The sequence below is a fragment of the Mustela lutreola genome, chromosome 1, assembly GCF_030435805.1.
Source record: "Mustela lutreola isolate mMusLut2 chromosome 1, mMusLut2.pri, whole genome shotgun sequence".
Taxonomy (NCBI): domain Eukaryota; kingdom Metazoa; phylum Chordata; class Mammalia; order Carnivora; family Mustelidae; genus Mustela; species Mustela lutreola.
The window spans coordinates 154799212-154815185 of record NC_081290.1 but is presented as its reverse complement, the minus strand read 5'-3'; the positions used below and the strand labels follow the sequence as shown (position 1 = coordinate 154815185).

General features: G+C 39.4%; 1 protein-coding gene across 1 annotated transcript; it reads left to right on the top strand.

The window, feature by feature from the left end:
• The first annotated feature begins 1785 nt into the window (after window positions 1–1785).
• DEFB134 (defensin beta 134) lies at window positions 1786–4981 on the top strand. The gene is made up of 2 exons (XM_059155517.1): window positions 1786–1843; window positions 4839–4981. The coding sequence occupies exons 1-2, from the start codon at window positions 1786–1788 to the stop codon at window positions 4979–4981; spliced, it is 201 nt and encodes a 66-aa protein (XP_059011500.1).
• Window positions 4982–15974: the final 10993 nt, after the last annotated feature.

The following is a 15974-nucleotide window of genomic DNA, read 5'->3' as shown; positions in this document are numbered from 1 at the left end:
TACACAGATTTTTTTTTTCAATAAATATATTGGACGGGCACCTGGGTGACATAGTCTGTTGAGCATTCAACTCTTGATTACAGTTCAGGTCATGATCTCAGAGTGGTGAGATCTAGTCCTCATGGGGCTCTGTACTCAGTAGGGACCCTTCTTGGGATTCTCTCCCTCTCCCCTTCTTCATACCCTTCCCTATGCTCTCTCTCAAATAAAAACAAGCCTTAAAAAAATATGTGGCATATATACAATGTAATATTATTCAGCCATAAAAAAGAAGGAAACCCTGCCATTTGTAACAACATGGGTAAACCTAGAAGATATTATGCTAAGTGAAAAAGCCATATATAAACAAATATTGTATGATCTCACTTCTGTGTGATATCTCGAGGAAGTCAAACTCATAGAACTAGAAGGTAAAGTGGTAATTGCCAGAATTTGGAAAGTAAGGGAAATGGGGAGATGTTAGCCAAATCAAACTTTCAGTTATAAGATGAGTAAGTTCTGATGCTCTAATGTATGGTATGGTGACTCTAATTAATAAAATACCGTATATTTGAAATTTGCTATGAAAGTAAATCATATTAATATTAATATGATAATATTATAATATAAATAATATAAATATTCTCATCACAAAAAAAATTAGAACTATTTGAGGTGATGGATGTGTTAATTAGTTTGATTGTGGTAATCATTTCACAATGTATATGTACTTCAAATCATTACATTTGACTGCTTAAACATAAGCAATTTTTATTTGTTAATTATACCTAGGCACACCTGGGTGGTTCAGTCATTAAGCATCTGCCTTCAGGTCAGGTCATGACCCCAGAGTCCTAGGATTGAGCCCCATATCAGGCTTCTTGCTCAGCAGGGAGCCTGCTTCTCCTTCTTCCACTCCCCCTGCTTGTGTTCCCTCTCTCACTGTCTGTCAAATAAATAAAATCTTTTTAAAACTTTTTAAAAATTATACCTCAATAAACCTGGGGAAGAAAAGTCATAAAGAATGGTTGTTGTAACAGATATGTTCACTATCTTGAATGTGATGATGGTTTCATAAAAGTATATTTGTCACAACTTATCTAATGCTTTAATATTTAAATTTTTATGTCATTTCTATCTCAATAGTTTTTTTTTTAATAGTCATAGTTATAAAAAATGACCTTGATGGGATATTATGCAGCTTTGGAAAATATCACTTATGAAGAGCCTTTAAAGAGACAAAAAATACTTATGGTATATATCATGTTACAAAAGCAGGATATCTGAGTACAAGTATATGGTTTAGAACTACTTATAGCAAAATATTAAATAATAAACTAGGTTTACATAAAATTTTCTTAAGAAATATACTGGTTCCTTCTGAGAGATGGAGCTCAAGTGTTAACTCTTCCTTCTTTGTAATTTTTAGAATTTTATAAATTGCCCAAAATTAGCATTTAATTTTTGTAGTAACATAAAAAAACCAAAAAGTTTTATTTACTTAAGAAAAGAAAAAGTATATTTCTCAGTTCTCCATTAGTACCTTTGGAAAATCCAGGTCGGGGAGCAGTGCCTCTGTCAATAGGAAAAGCTGTCAAACAGGAAAGGGCCATCAAGTTTTTTCCTCACATAAGCATTGCCAGCTCCTCTGCCTCAGGGAAGATCAGTGTAGCATATCTACCTGGAGCAGGGCATACCCCAGACCTGAGAAGTTTGCATGAAAGGGTGTGCTCAACCTTCCCTTGCTGCTCTCTGACAGCCAGAGTCAGACACTGCTACCAGTCTCCTCAACTGAGGCTCCCAGTCATGAAGCTGCTCTTTGTCATGCTTGCTTTGCTCTTCTTTTGGGACCCAGCACTGGCAGGTAAAATGGGAATTTGGTGAGGGGGGGGGTGAGTCATTAGCCTAGAAAAGCAATTCCACTAAGCAAACCTATAAATGTCTTACCACCGTGGACCCTTCTATTTTCAAAGTGGATCAGCATCAACTGGTCTTACATTAGCAAGACCTGAGCTTGAATTTTGCCTCTCCAATTTGTGTTAGCTGTGCAGCTTTAGGCAAAAGTCTAATCGTCCCTGAATCCTAGTTTCTTCATTCACAAAGTGGCAATAATACTAACCTCAGTCTTGCAAGGATTAAGTGTGATAATATATATAGAATAGACCTGTACACCACACATATGGTACCTGACTCATGAGAGCTATCATTATATCATCATTAGCAATACCCCAACCTCTTTGGGCACTATTGTCTTGTCCCTAAGTGAGGAACATGTCCAGCCATAATAGTCAAAACCAGCAAATGTGATAACTCAATTTGTTAAGCTTTCTAATTTGCTGAAATTGTTTATAGTTAGTTTATTATTTGTAGATGTCTTAGATACATGGGGAAACAGATTTGGAATGGCATGTCCCAAGAGAATTAATAAGTTTTATGTGCTAAAAGAAATGTCTGATCAGAGGAGATAGCAGGTAGGGAGACATGAGAAAGAGCACTGACTGGTCTCATAGTTTAGCTTGCCCATATTCATTACTGACTTTAAAAACTCCTTCTTGGGGGCGCCTGGGTGGCTCAGTGGGTTAAAGCCTCTGCTTTCAGCTCAGGTCATGATCCCAGGGTCCTGGGATCGAGCCCCGCATCGGGCTCCCTGCTCCACAGAGGAGCCTGCTTTCCTTCCTCTCTCTCTGCCTGCCTCTCTGCCTACTTATGATCTTTGTCTGTCAAATAAATTAAAAAAAAAAAAAAATACTTCCAAAAACTCCTTCTTGAATATTCTCTTCACTCAAGGCTATTAAATCAGCTCAAATTCAGATATTATAGGATCGCATTTAATTTCTCATTCTCCCTCAAGTAATCCCTAGGTAGATGAATCACATTTTGGAGTCATGTGACTCAGTAGGCTGGATATAAGAATCCATACAATCCAGGCCTCTTGAAGCTGTTGATGGGACCAATCCCGCTTTGGTTATTGGCAATGGTTTCATGGCCCCTAGATAGCCAAGAAGATAGTATACAATATTGCCTTTAGTGTCTTATACCTTCCCAAAGCTCATCATTTCCATAGGAATTCCTTATCTTATTATGTGGACCATTACGCTTCATCTTCTCAGGCTTTCATCTTTTTTTTTTTTTTTTTGCATGTTAGGAACACCTTTCATATTTTCATACTGCCTTGTATTTTTTTATTACTAACATATAATGTATTATTTGTTTAAAGGGTATGGGTCTATGATTCATCAGTCTTACAAAATACACAGTGCTCACCTCAATACATACTCTCCCCAATGTTCATCACCCAGCCACCCCATCCCTCCCACCCCCTCCACTACAGCAACCCTCAGTTTATTTCCTGAGATTAAGAGTCTCTTACAATTTGTCTCCTCTCTGGTTTCATCTTGTTTCATTTTTTCCTCTCTTCCCCTATAACCCTCTGTCTTATTTCTCAAATTCCACATATCAGTGAGATTATACAATAATTGTCTTTCTCTAATTGACTTATCTCACTTAGGGTAATACCTTCTAGTTCCATCCACATCGTTGCAAATGGCAATATTTCATTTTTGATGACTGCATAATATTCCATTGTAGATATACACATCTTCTTTACCCATTCATCTGTTGATGGATATCTGGACTCTTTCCATAATTTGGCTATTGTGGACATTGCTATAAACATTGGGGTGCAGTTGCCCCTTCAGATCACTACATTTATATATTTGGTGTAAATACCCAGTAGTGCAATTGCTGGGTATAGGGCAGTTCTATTTTCAACTTTTTGAGGAACCTCCATTTTCCAGAGTAGCTGCACAAGCTTGTATTACCACCAAGAGCATAGGAGGCCTCCCCTTTCTCTGCATCCTTGCTCAGCTTTCATCTTGCCAGCTAAGTAACCCTGATCCTTTTCTCTCCTTATAGGATAATTATCTTCCAAAGCATGGTAACTTGAACAGGATGTGTTGGCTCAAAATTTCTACAGATGACCAAATATTTGATACCCTTTTCCTTTTAAGACCTTCTTACATATGTAAATTTAAAATATTCATATTTTGATAATTCTACAGAATAGCAGTTCTATAAAAGCGTAAGTTCGAAATACCTTGGACCCCAATAAGACATAGTAAATCTTCAGAATAGATTTCTTCCTCCTCTAAACTCATAACACCATTCTATGCTTCACTGCACTTGTCATCTTTATTCCTCTCTCACAGATATTTTGTGTTTCTTCTCTTTTTTTGTCTAGACTGAAAATTCTTAAGGTATATATCATACTCAAATCTGTACCCCAACGGCACCTGGATTTATGAAAACTGGTTTGGGAATGAATACAGAATTAAATGATGAGCAAATGACTACATGCATAGGTAATCTGATTGTTCCAAGTATATTAACTGACCAGTTTGGGCAGACTTCCAAGTTATTAATTGTCATAGCTCAGACTAACATAACAAAATACTGAGGATTGTGTGATTTAAATAAAATGTATTTCATCACATTTCCGGAGGCTGGAGAGCCCAAGATCAACTGCAGGCTGATTCAGTCTCTGATGAGAGCTATCTTCCTGGCTTTTAGACAATCAACCTCTCCACCAGTCCTACAGAATCAAGGCCCCACACTTACAACCTCAATTAACTATAATTACCTCTCAGAGTCCCTTTCCCAAAATAGAGTCACACTGGAGTTTAGAGTTTCAACTTATGAATGGAGGGGGAGAGGGAGGAAAGATGTATTTTTTTTTCAATTACAGAACCAAACATTATAATCAAGTCTCCTTGGAATCCAGTTTGACAAAAATGGAAGTACCAATTCTATAGTCCAAAAAGACCCATAATGAATTATTTATTTATTCATTTTCTTTCTAGGCTTGAATCCACTGGCAACAGAAATACACAAAAAATGCTACAGGAATGGTATCTGCAGACTTGAGTGCTACACAAGTGAAATGTTAGTTGACTACTGTGGGTTTCAGCTAGAGTGCTGTGTCAAAGGAAACCCAGACCCCTGACAAGAGAAGCCAGAGAACACCAACGAACTTCAAAGTCTTTGACACCCTCTCCACTGTCTTTCACACAGCGAGGGAATTTAGATTATACTGTGACCCTGTCATGTGTCCACGACTGTGGGTTTTAGCATTTTTTAAAAGCCATCAGAATCTTAGGATTTTGTATTTGAAAAGCTGAACTTCTGCCTTCCTAAAGACAGCTAAACTTCTCATGAAAACTTAGGATGTATTTTATCATTTCAAAGTGATATCCATGTTCTTCTCAGTGCTGATTTCTCTCTTTCCTCATAGAAAGGATGTTTTAAGTATTTATCAAGGCCTCAAGTTACAGAAACATCTTTTTACACTTGGGTTTTACCCTACCATCCCTTCAGCTGTCTCTTTGGACTGTGCATCTTAGAGAAACAGATCTGCCCTAGCCCCCTAATGACCCTGTATGCTTCTCACATAGACTGCATAGACAAGGCATAACTGCACACTGGCCCAAGTCTTGACTGAGTCTGACCACACAGTTCTTCTTGAAACACAGGGAAAATATCATGTTGTAATGGGCAGTCTTTAGCAGGTTCTCAGCCACCTCCTTTCAGGAAGTGAAAGCACGGGAATTTCCATCGCAACCATCTTGGGTTCAGCTACAGTTATCAGACCACTTGGCTATCGTTTGCAGCTGACTCCTCAGCAGCACAGTGACCCAACATCTCTGCTACCCATCATCTGGTCCCTTTGGTTGGGTTTATCTGTAGCTCTAGGAGCTAACACCATGCTGATCTTGCTTTGATGTGTATGTAAGTAATAAATTTTCTCAGTTCATTTTGACTCACTATTTTCTTTACTGGTCAACATTATATAGGTGTGGTGGGCAAACCTACAACTTCTCTTATAGTGCTCGTTATCCTACTAACTACAGCGATGCTGTTGCATGTCTGCCTAATTTCTCAATACCATCAGCCCACATACAGATGCATGAGTGTGGCGTTCTGCACATGCAGTTCAGCATGAGGGTGTAGTAGCAAAGGGGGTAGGTTCTGGGCATGGAGCAATTCTTTTTAACCTCAGTGTTGAATCCAGCTTGGACTCTGGCAATTCTGAAAAGGTGGAGTTCTAGCTGCAAATAGCTGATTGCTGACCTGGTACATGGTTGAGGAAACAATACCTAAGTCCTGACTTAAAATGACAGTACCATCTTTGGAAGCAATGAAAAGAGAACAGTAAATGAGAAAAATGAGGGGTTGTGAGAGGTCCTACCCACTCAGATGCTCTTCGGCCTTTGATTAAACCCAGTGTTGGTATCTTTAGAGAGGAAGATGTTAAAAACACAGTAGAGTGTGTCCTCCCCTCAGAGACCCAAACTCTCCTGTGGAGTCAGTAGGAGATGGTTTAAATGGAATGGTATTAAAGATGGTCTGGGGGGCGCCTGGCTGGCTCAGTGGGTTAAGCCTCTGTCTTCGGCTCAGGTCATGATCCCAGAGTCCTGGGATCGAGCCCCACATCGGGCTCTCTGCTCAGTGGGAGCCTGCTTCCTCCTCTCTCTCTGCCTGCCTTTGATCTCTCTCTCTCTGTCAAATAAATAAAATTTAAAAAAAAAAAAAAAAGACAGTCTGGAATGGCAGTCATGATTATTAAGCATCCAAAGTAAGGAATACATCCACACAGGTCCCCGTAAAACTCTCAGACTCTGAAGGAGGCAGGAGAATCCTTCCATGAAAGGCACCGAATCTTATGGAGCTGTGACCTTACAGCATCCAGGGAGGCTTAGGCTTGCTTCTCATTTGACTCTTTCACTTCAGATGTACACTCTCTATACACACAGGTATATAATTGCTGAAAGCAATTCAGTCTGCTTACTATCTGAAGAGCCTCTTTTGCCAAATGGGTAAAAGGACACTGTTCTCCCATCAGAGATGTGATCTCCAAAACAATGGGAAAAAAACTTGAGTTTTCTCTGCTGAAACAATATAAACTCTCAGGAATCCTGTTAAGTCTTGGACAAACAGAACTTCCCACTATTACAAAAAAATAAAGATGGATGTAAGCCAACACAACACCTTCCTTATCTTACTGTTCATAAACCCAAAACTTTACATCCATATGCCATGTCAGGAAATGAATTCTGTTATTAACAATGGTAGCTGCAAACTGTTTTATTCTTTTGATGCAAAGTGTTTATGTAACCCAAGCAACCTCTAGCTTTTCTGGGCTCCTGTAAATATGGAACCTGAAAGGAAATTGGCTAACCATGGCTAGTCTCTGTACCTGGAGACATCCAAAAGAATCTTAATTCTAAGATCAAAAGCCTTCTTTAAAATAATGTACTTACCAAATATCTCAGTAAAGCAACAAAATGTGGAAGGGTATTTTCACAATTTAGAGCAAACTTCCTTCAGAATTCTTTTTGGATATCACTCCCTGACATCCCACTCATCCAGTGACAAACTACTACACTCTTTAAAAATAATACATGGATTCCATCAATAAATGAATAGATAAAGAAGATGTGGTGTGTCTGTATAAAAATGTATATATTATTATATATTATCAATATAGTATACATATTATATATAATGTATATACCATTTCCTATATATATAAAATATAATAATTACACTGCATATGTTATATATGCATTGCATACACACACACAACAGAATATTAGCCATAAAAAAGAATAAAATCCTAACATTTGTGACAAGGTTGGCCCTAAAGAGTATTATCCTAACTGAAATAATCAGACAGAGAAAGAGAAATACCATATGATTTTATTATATGTGGAATCTAAAAAACAAAACAAATGAACAAACAAAACAGATTCTTAAGTACACAGAACAAACTGCTTGCCAGATGGGAGGTAGGTTGGAGGACGGGTGAAATAGAGGAAAGTAATTAAGAGATACAACTTCCAGTTAGGGGCGCCTGGGTGGCTCAGTTGGTTTAGCACCTGCCTTCAGCTTAGGTCATGATCCCTGGAATCAAGTCCCGCATTGGGCTTCCTGCTCAGCAGGAAGTCTGCTTCTCCCTGCCTGCTGCTCCCGCTGCTTCTGTGCTGTCTCTCTCTCTCTCTGTCAAATAAATAAATAAAATCTTTAAAAAAGAGAGATATAATTTCAGTTATAAAATACATAAGTCGCAGAGATGAAAAATACAATAGAGGGAATATAATCAATAACATTGTAATAATGTTGCAAGATATCTGGTGGCTACACTTATCATGGTGAGCGCTGCGCAATGTACAGAATTTTTGAATCAATATGTTGTACACCTGAAGCTAATATAACATTGTGTGTCAATTACACTTCAATAATAAATAAGAGAAAATAAAATAAAGAAAGAATAAAAGTGACACTTTTACTCTAGAAGCTGGAATAGAGATTCTGAGAAGACTCGAAAGCAAGTAAAAGCTCTGTTTTTAAGGAAATTCACTTTTGCTTATAACTGACTTAAATAAGAAATAGAACTGACCTCTCTCAATTAACCAAGGAGCTGATAAACTAGAACTGCCTTCAAAGATTCTGAAATCAAGGCAACTACCGCAGAGATCAATTTTTATCTGGTCTTCTCCTTTTGCTCAGTTTTTCTGTAGTGACACAAGACAGCGTAGAGAAAGAAAATCTATTGCTTTTCCTAGTATTCTGAGTGACTTTCTTCGCCAACTGCTTCCTGGGACCATGATCCAGGAAGACAGAGACATCCTCATCTCCCTCCTCTTCTCATATATCATAGGATGGTGGGACAGGCTTCTTAGTTTGAATGTGTCCTAAAATCACTTAAAATATAAAAATGATCATGTGAGCCTTGCTTAATTGGATCAGAATTCCATAAAGAACAGGATGTTGATTTTCTGTTGCTTTCTATTTCAGAACATTTATCACTCAGGATTTGCATTTCAAATCCTACTAGCTTACTTAAATACTGGAAGCCCCCATTTATTTGTATATTTGCTTGAATGTGCAATCCATGCTCTTCTGAGTCAACACCTGTGAATTATTTGCTTTACTCCAAAGAGTTCATTCTCTTTTTGAGTTTATTTTTAACACCTATTTTGAATTGTCAGATATCCTTGTCTTCTTTGGGTTTACTGGACCCAAAGTTACTGGAGGATTATTGTGACATTTTGTGATGTCACATTTCCTTCATTCTTCATGTTCCTTGGAGTTTTGTGTTGCTGATCTCACATCTCAAGTATCCTCCTCCAATTGCTATTAGCTTCATTCAGATGGCAGACACTTTTCATTAGTCTTGCTTATTTCTGGGACTTTCTCTGACCTGGTGTGGATAGACCTGTGCTCCTGTTGTGGCAAAATTCTTAAGTTTTTGTGTCTTCTCTCAAAATTCAAGACACCAGGGTGATTGCTAAAAAACTTCTTCTCCCAAAGGTAGAATTATGGCTCAGCATTGTAACTTCTTCCTTGTCATAAACTTTGGCTTCCCTACTGTGTGCACTCCCTTCTTCCAGGGCTCATTCTTGCCACCACCCTCAGAAACACACACAAGGAGACAGCCACAGAGTGGGGAAATATGAGTTTGGCACTCAGAATTAGGGGAGTCTGCAGGCCAGGTAGCTACCACTGTATATGTATTAGAATGACCAAAACTCAGAACATTGACAACAACAATCCTGGCAAGGATGTGCAGTAACAGGAACTTTAATCCTTGCTCTAATCAATGCAATTTCAGAACTGCAGAAATTCAGAAATTCAGCCATTTCGGAAGACTGTTTGTGAGTCCTTAAAAAGCTAAACATACTTTGATCGTATGATCCAGCTATCACACTAATTGGTATTTATCCAAAAAAATTGATAAAACACAAAAACCTGTACAATCATGTTATCAGCAGCTCTGATAATTGCCATAACTTTAAGGTAACTGTAACATCCTTCAGTAAGTGAATGGATAAATGAACTATAGTATCCACAATGGAATTATTCAGCACTAAAAACAAATGAGCCATCAAGCCATAAAAAGATGTGAAGGAGACTTATATTCATATTGCTAAGCAAAAGAAGCTCATCTAAAAGGGCTGCATACTATATGATTCCACCTATATGATGTTCTGGAAAAAGCAAAACTATGGAGACAATAAAAAAATCAGTGGTTTACACTGGTTTAAAGGTGAGGAAAAGATGAATAGATGGAGCATAGAGGATTTTTAGGGCAGTGAAAATACTCTGTATGATACATAATGATGGACACATGTCAATATGTCCAAAACCATGGTATGTACAACTTCCAGAGTAAAGCTTAGTGGCAGCCTGGCTGGCTCAGTCAGTCGAGTGTGCAACCTTGATCTCAGGGTTGTGAATTCTAGGCCTATGTTGAGCATAAAATTTACTTAAAAAAAAAAAAAAAAGGCACCTGTGTGGTTCAGTGGGTTAAAGCCTTTGTCTTAGGCTCAGGTTATGATCCCAGGGTCCTGGGATCAAGCCCTGCATTGGGCTCTATGCTCAGCAGGGAGCCTGCTTCCCCTCCTTCTCTCTCTGCCTGCCTCTCTGCCTGCCTGTGATCTCTGTCAAATAAATAAATAAAATCTTAAAAAAAAAAAAGAGAGAGAGAGTGAAGCTTAATGTAAACTACAAACTTTGGGCAAAATGATGTGTCCATATAGATTAATCAGTTGTAATAAATGTATCTCTCGTGCAGGGTGTTGATAGTGGGCAGTGAGTAAATGGAAATCTCTGTACTTTCCACTCTGTTTTTCTGGTGAACCTAAAACTGCTCTAAACAATTACAATCTATTAATATTTCTAAAAAAGAAGGAATGATGCTGATGTATCAGCTGCTGATATATGCTACAACATGGATAAATCTCAAATGCATTATGATTTGGGTTTTTTTTTAAGATTTTATTTATTTAACAGAGAAAGAGGGACAGCAAGAGAAGGAACACTAGCGGGGGAGCAGCAGAGTAAGAGAGAGAAGCAGGCTCCCCACAGAGCAAGGAGCCCAACACTTGGTTTGATCCCCCGGGATCATGACCTGAGCCAAAGGCAAATGCTTAACCAACTGAGCCACCCAGGCACCCCATAAAGTGCATTATGTTAAATTTTAAAAGCCCTGGGACAAGACAGCAGAGAACTAGGAGGAGGTGCCATTTCAACCTGTCTGCTAAAGTGAGCTGATTACCTACCAAAGAATTCTGATCACCCATAAAATCAGCCTGAGATTAGATTTATACACTTCTGGATCTCTACAGGCAGTGGGCAGCTAAAGCAGAGTGGGAACATTGGACTGATACCAGAAGATAAACAAAAGGGGGAGGGAGCCACCAAAAGCGACCCATTGGAAAGTAATACCCCAATACAAGAGTGCCCTGTTATTGGGACCAGCATTAACTTGGAGTCTGGCTGAAAGCACTCCAAAAGAGCAAAGGATTGTGGGGGGAAATTGCGGGGATCGGGTAGTTAGGGACAGGCGCTTAAGTCCGCCGACCCAGGACAGCCATCACTGGCGCTGAGCCAGAGAGAGTACAGCAAAGAAGCCAGGTCTTGGACCCTGAGCCACCAGCACCTGAGAGCATCTGGGTGGCTGTGCCCGTGAGTGTAAGGAAACCTTGCCAGCCAGCAGAACCACAGCCTTTTGCACTCTCCACGAGCATGCTGCGGGACAAGAGTCTGAGTCGTGCCCTACACCCTCCCCTGAGAGAGGTGCGTGCAGGCACCAGCCAGTGCTCTCTTGGACCCAGAGACTCTGAGCACTCCCAGCCCAGGCCAGCGGGAAAATCTCAGTGCACTATTGCTGCTTGAGACCTCTCCGGTTTTGGGTACAAGCAGGAGTTCTGTGACCCCAGAGATGGTGACTGGGAATGTGCTCTGCCAGTGGCATAGGGAGAATTTCTGTGCTCTGGAGCACACAGAGGGGGAAGAAACTGAGGTTTCTCTCTGACAGGGAGGTCTGGGTGCAGTTTGCTTTACTCTAAACCTCCAAAAACTATCAAAAGCTGCCAAAGGGCAAGTAAACAAACAAACAAACAAACAAAAAACCTCCAGAGAACAAAAGCCTGAAAAACCGGTTTCCTCAGAGCCCACCCCCTTGATGGGGACAGGAGGACTTAACTCTAGGAATGTTTTTGCCTGAAAACCCAAAGGGCAAGTCCTTCCCCCAGAAAGCCAACCAAAAAAAAAAAAAAAAGACAGGAGGACAACCACCACTACTTCATATATACAACTTTTATTTTTAATTCATTTGCACTATTCTGGTTCTTTTCATATATCTATATCTATATCTATAGATATATAGATATATATATAACTATAACTTCTTAACCTATTTACCTTCACAATGAGAGGTTCAGTACATCAAATTCCATAATAACCTTTTAACCTGAACTCATTGATACATATACCTGTGTATTTCTTTTGCTTGTCTATTTTTTAATTTTTATTTTATTTAATTTTTTTTAAATATTCAAATAGAGATAAACTTCAAGGTAATCCCCTTTCCCCAATCAATGCTACCCCATAGGTAAACCAGTTTTAACCCCCCTTTATCTTAGGAAAGTTGAGTCCTTTAACAAAGATATCAAGATACATCCAAGAAGAATCAAAATAACCTTCCTCACCAACACTGAGAATTTATAACCACTCTTTCATCTTTTTCTTCTGTCAGTGTTTCTGTGTATTTGTTTTTGTCCTGGTAGTATACAAATCTTATATTTGGGGTTCTTTTTGACAAGGTTCTTCCCCCCCCCCTCTTGTCATCTACTTTTGTTGCTCTTTTTGTTTGTCTGTTTTTGTTTGTATACTTCATAAATCTTATCTTGGGGGCCCATTATTTTATCTTCTTTTTTTTTTTTTCCTATCTCTCTCTCTCTCTCTCTTTTTCTTTTTTTCTCCTTTCTTTCTTTTTGGAGGGGACTCTTGATTACTCAGAAGCATGTCAGTACATTCAGCTACACATCCATTCAGCCATCTCTCACCAAAATGACTAGGAGGAGGAATGCTCAACAGAAGAAAAATTCTGAGACTGGGCCTTCTGCATCAGAGCTATTGGATATGGACATAGACAGTAAGGTGGAAAGGGAATTCGGGCTAACAATTATCCAGGCAATAGCTAGGTTGGAGAAAGCTGTTGATGACAAAATGGAATTGATTAGGACAGAAGTGAAAGCCACCAGGGATGATGTTCACAATGTTCTCAATGAGTTCCAAACTAATCTAAATTCTCTAAAAGCTAGGGTAACTGAGGCAAAACATAGAATTAGTGATCTGGAGGACAAACAGAGAAAAAGGATCAGGAGGAAGCCTGGAACAAACAGCTTAGAAGCCATGAAAACAGAATTAGGGAAATAAATGACACCATGAAACATTCCAACATCAGAATTATTGAGGGGAAGGAGAAAGAAAGAAGACTAGAAGATATAGTTGAACAAATTCTCCATGAAAATTTTCCAAATCTCGCGAATGGAACCAGTGTTCATGTACTAGAGGCAGAAAGGTCTCCCCCCAAGATCATAGAATCTAGAAAAGACTTCGAGACACCTGATAGTGAAAATGATGAATCATAACTGTAGACAGGCTCTCTTGAAGGCAGCTAGGACAAAGAAGCTCCTTACATACAGAGGAAAGCCCATCAGAATAACATCAGACCTGTCCACAGAAACCTAGCAATCCAGTAAGGGCTGGAAAGATGTATTCAGGGCACTAAATGTGGCCAAGAATACTTTATCCAGAAAGACTGACATTCAAAATGGATGGAGAGATAAAGAGCTTCCAAGACCAGCAAGTTTTAAAGAGTATGTGACCACTAAGCTGACACTGTAGGAAATATTAAGGGGAGTTCTATAAAAGAGGGAAAAATCTAAGAATATCATTGAACAGAAATATATAGAGACAATCTATAGAAAGAAAGACTTCACAGGTAACATGATGTCAATAAAAACATATCTTTCAATAATCATTCTCAATGTGAATGGCCTAAATGCGCCCATAAAACGACACAGGGTTGCAGATTGGATAAAACAACAGGACCCATCCATATGTTGTCTACAAGAGACCTATTTTGAACCTAAGGATACATCAGACGGAAAGTGAAGGGATGGAGAAGCATCATTCATGCCAATGGGCCTCAAAAGAAGGCTGGGGTATCAATTCTCAGATCAGATAAATTAGATTTTTAATTAAAGATTATAGTCAGAAATAAAGAAGAACACTACATCATTCTTAAAGGGACTATCCACAATTATAAATATTTATGCCCCCAACAGGGGAGCAGCCATCTACACAAGACAACTGTTAATCAAGATAAAGAGTCATATTGATATGAATACATTAATAGTAGGGAATCTTAACACACCACTCTCAGTAATAGATCATCCAAGCAGAAAATCAATAAAGAAACAAGAGCATTGGAGAGGAGTCAAGATGGCGGAGAAGTAGCAGGCTGAGACTACTTCAGCTAGCAGGAGATCAGCTAGATAGCTTATCTAAAGATTGTAAACACCTACAAATCCAACGGCAGATCAAAGAGAAGAAGAACAGCAATTCTAGAAACAGAAAATTAACCGCTTTCTGAAAGGTTCAACTGGCGAAGTAAATCCAAAGTGCGGGAAGACAGACTCTGGGGGAGGGGCAGCTCCCAGTAAGCGGCAGAGCAACGGAGCCCAAATCAGGACTTTTAAAACTCTGTTCTGCTGAGGGACATCGCTCCAAAGGCTAAACCAGGGTGAAGCCCACACGGGGTCAGCGTGGCCTTAGGTCCCCAGGGTCACAGAAGGATCGGGGGTGTCTGAGTGTCGCAGAGCTTGCAGGTATTAGAACGGGGAAGCCAGCTACAGAGACAGAGCTGAGGAGTGAGCGCCCAGCTCGGGGTTACCTTGAACCGGTCGCAGGCTTGGTGAGCTCGGAGCATGGCCGGAAGCCAGGGAGACAGAAGTAATTGGGAGCTGTTCTCTGAGAGTACACTGAGGAGTGGGGCCCCGGGCTCTCGGCTCCTCTGGGCCAGAGACCAGGAGACCGCCATTTTCATTCCCATCCTCCGGAACTCTATGGAAAGTGTTCAGAGAACAAAAGCTCCGGAAAGCAAACCCCAGCGGATTACTCAGCCCGGCCCCTGGTAAGGGCAGTGCAATTCCGCCTAGGGCAAAGACACTTGAGAATCACTACAGCAGGCCCCTCCCCCAGAAGACTAACAAGAAATCTAGCCAGGACCAAGTTCACCTACCAAAAAGTTAAGTTTCAATACCAAGGAGAGCAGCAGAATTCCAGAGGAGGAGAAAGCAAAGCATGGAACTCATGGCTTTCTCCCCATGATTCTTTAGTCTTGCAGTTAATTTAATTTTTTTTCTTTTTCAATTTTTTTCCCTTCTTCTACTAAATTTAAATTTTACCCTTTTCTTTTTTAACATTTTTTAACAAGTTTATCTAATATATATATATTTTTTTTCTTTTTTATACTTTTTCTTTATTTGTTTTCTTTTTAAAATTGTTTCTTTTTTTTTTTTTCTGAAGCTCTTTTTATCCCCTTTCTCCCCCCTCACGATTTGGGATCTCTTCTGATTTGGTTAAAGCATATTTTCCTGGGGTTGTTGCCACCCTTTTAGTATTTTCCTTGCTCCTTCATATACTCTTATCTGGACAAAATGACAAGGCAGAAAAATTCACCACAAAAAAAAAGAACAAGAGGCAGTACTGAAGGCTAGGGACCTAATCAATACAGTCATTGGTAATATGTCAGATCTAGAGTTCAGAATGATAATTCTCAAGGTTCTAGCCAGGCTCAAAAAAGGTATGGAAGATATTAGAGAAATCCTCTCAGGAGATATAAAAGCTCTTTCTGGAGAAAGAAATAAAAGAACTAAAATATAAGCAAGTTGAAATAAAAAAAGCTATTAATGAGGTGCAATCAAAAATGGAGGCTCTCACTGCTAGGATAAAAAAGGCAGAAGAGAGAATTAGTGATATAGAAGACCAAATGACAGAGAATAAAGAAGCTGAGCAAAAGAGGGACAAACAGCTACTGGACCAAGGGGGAGAATTGGAGAGATAAGTGACACCATAAGACGAAA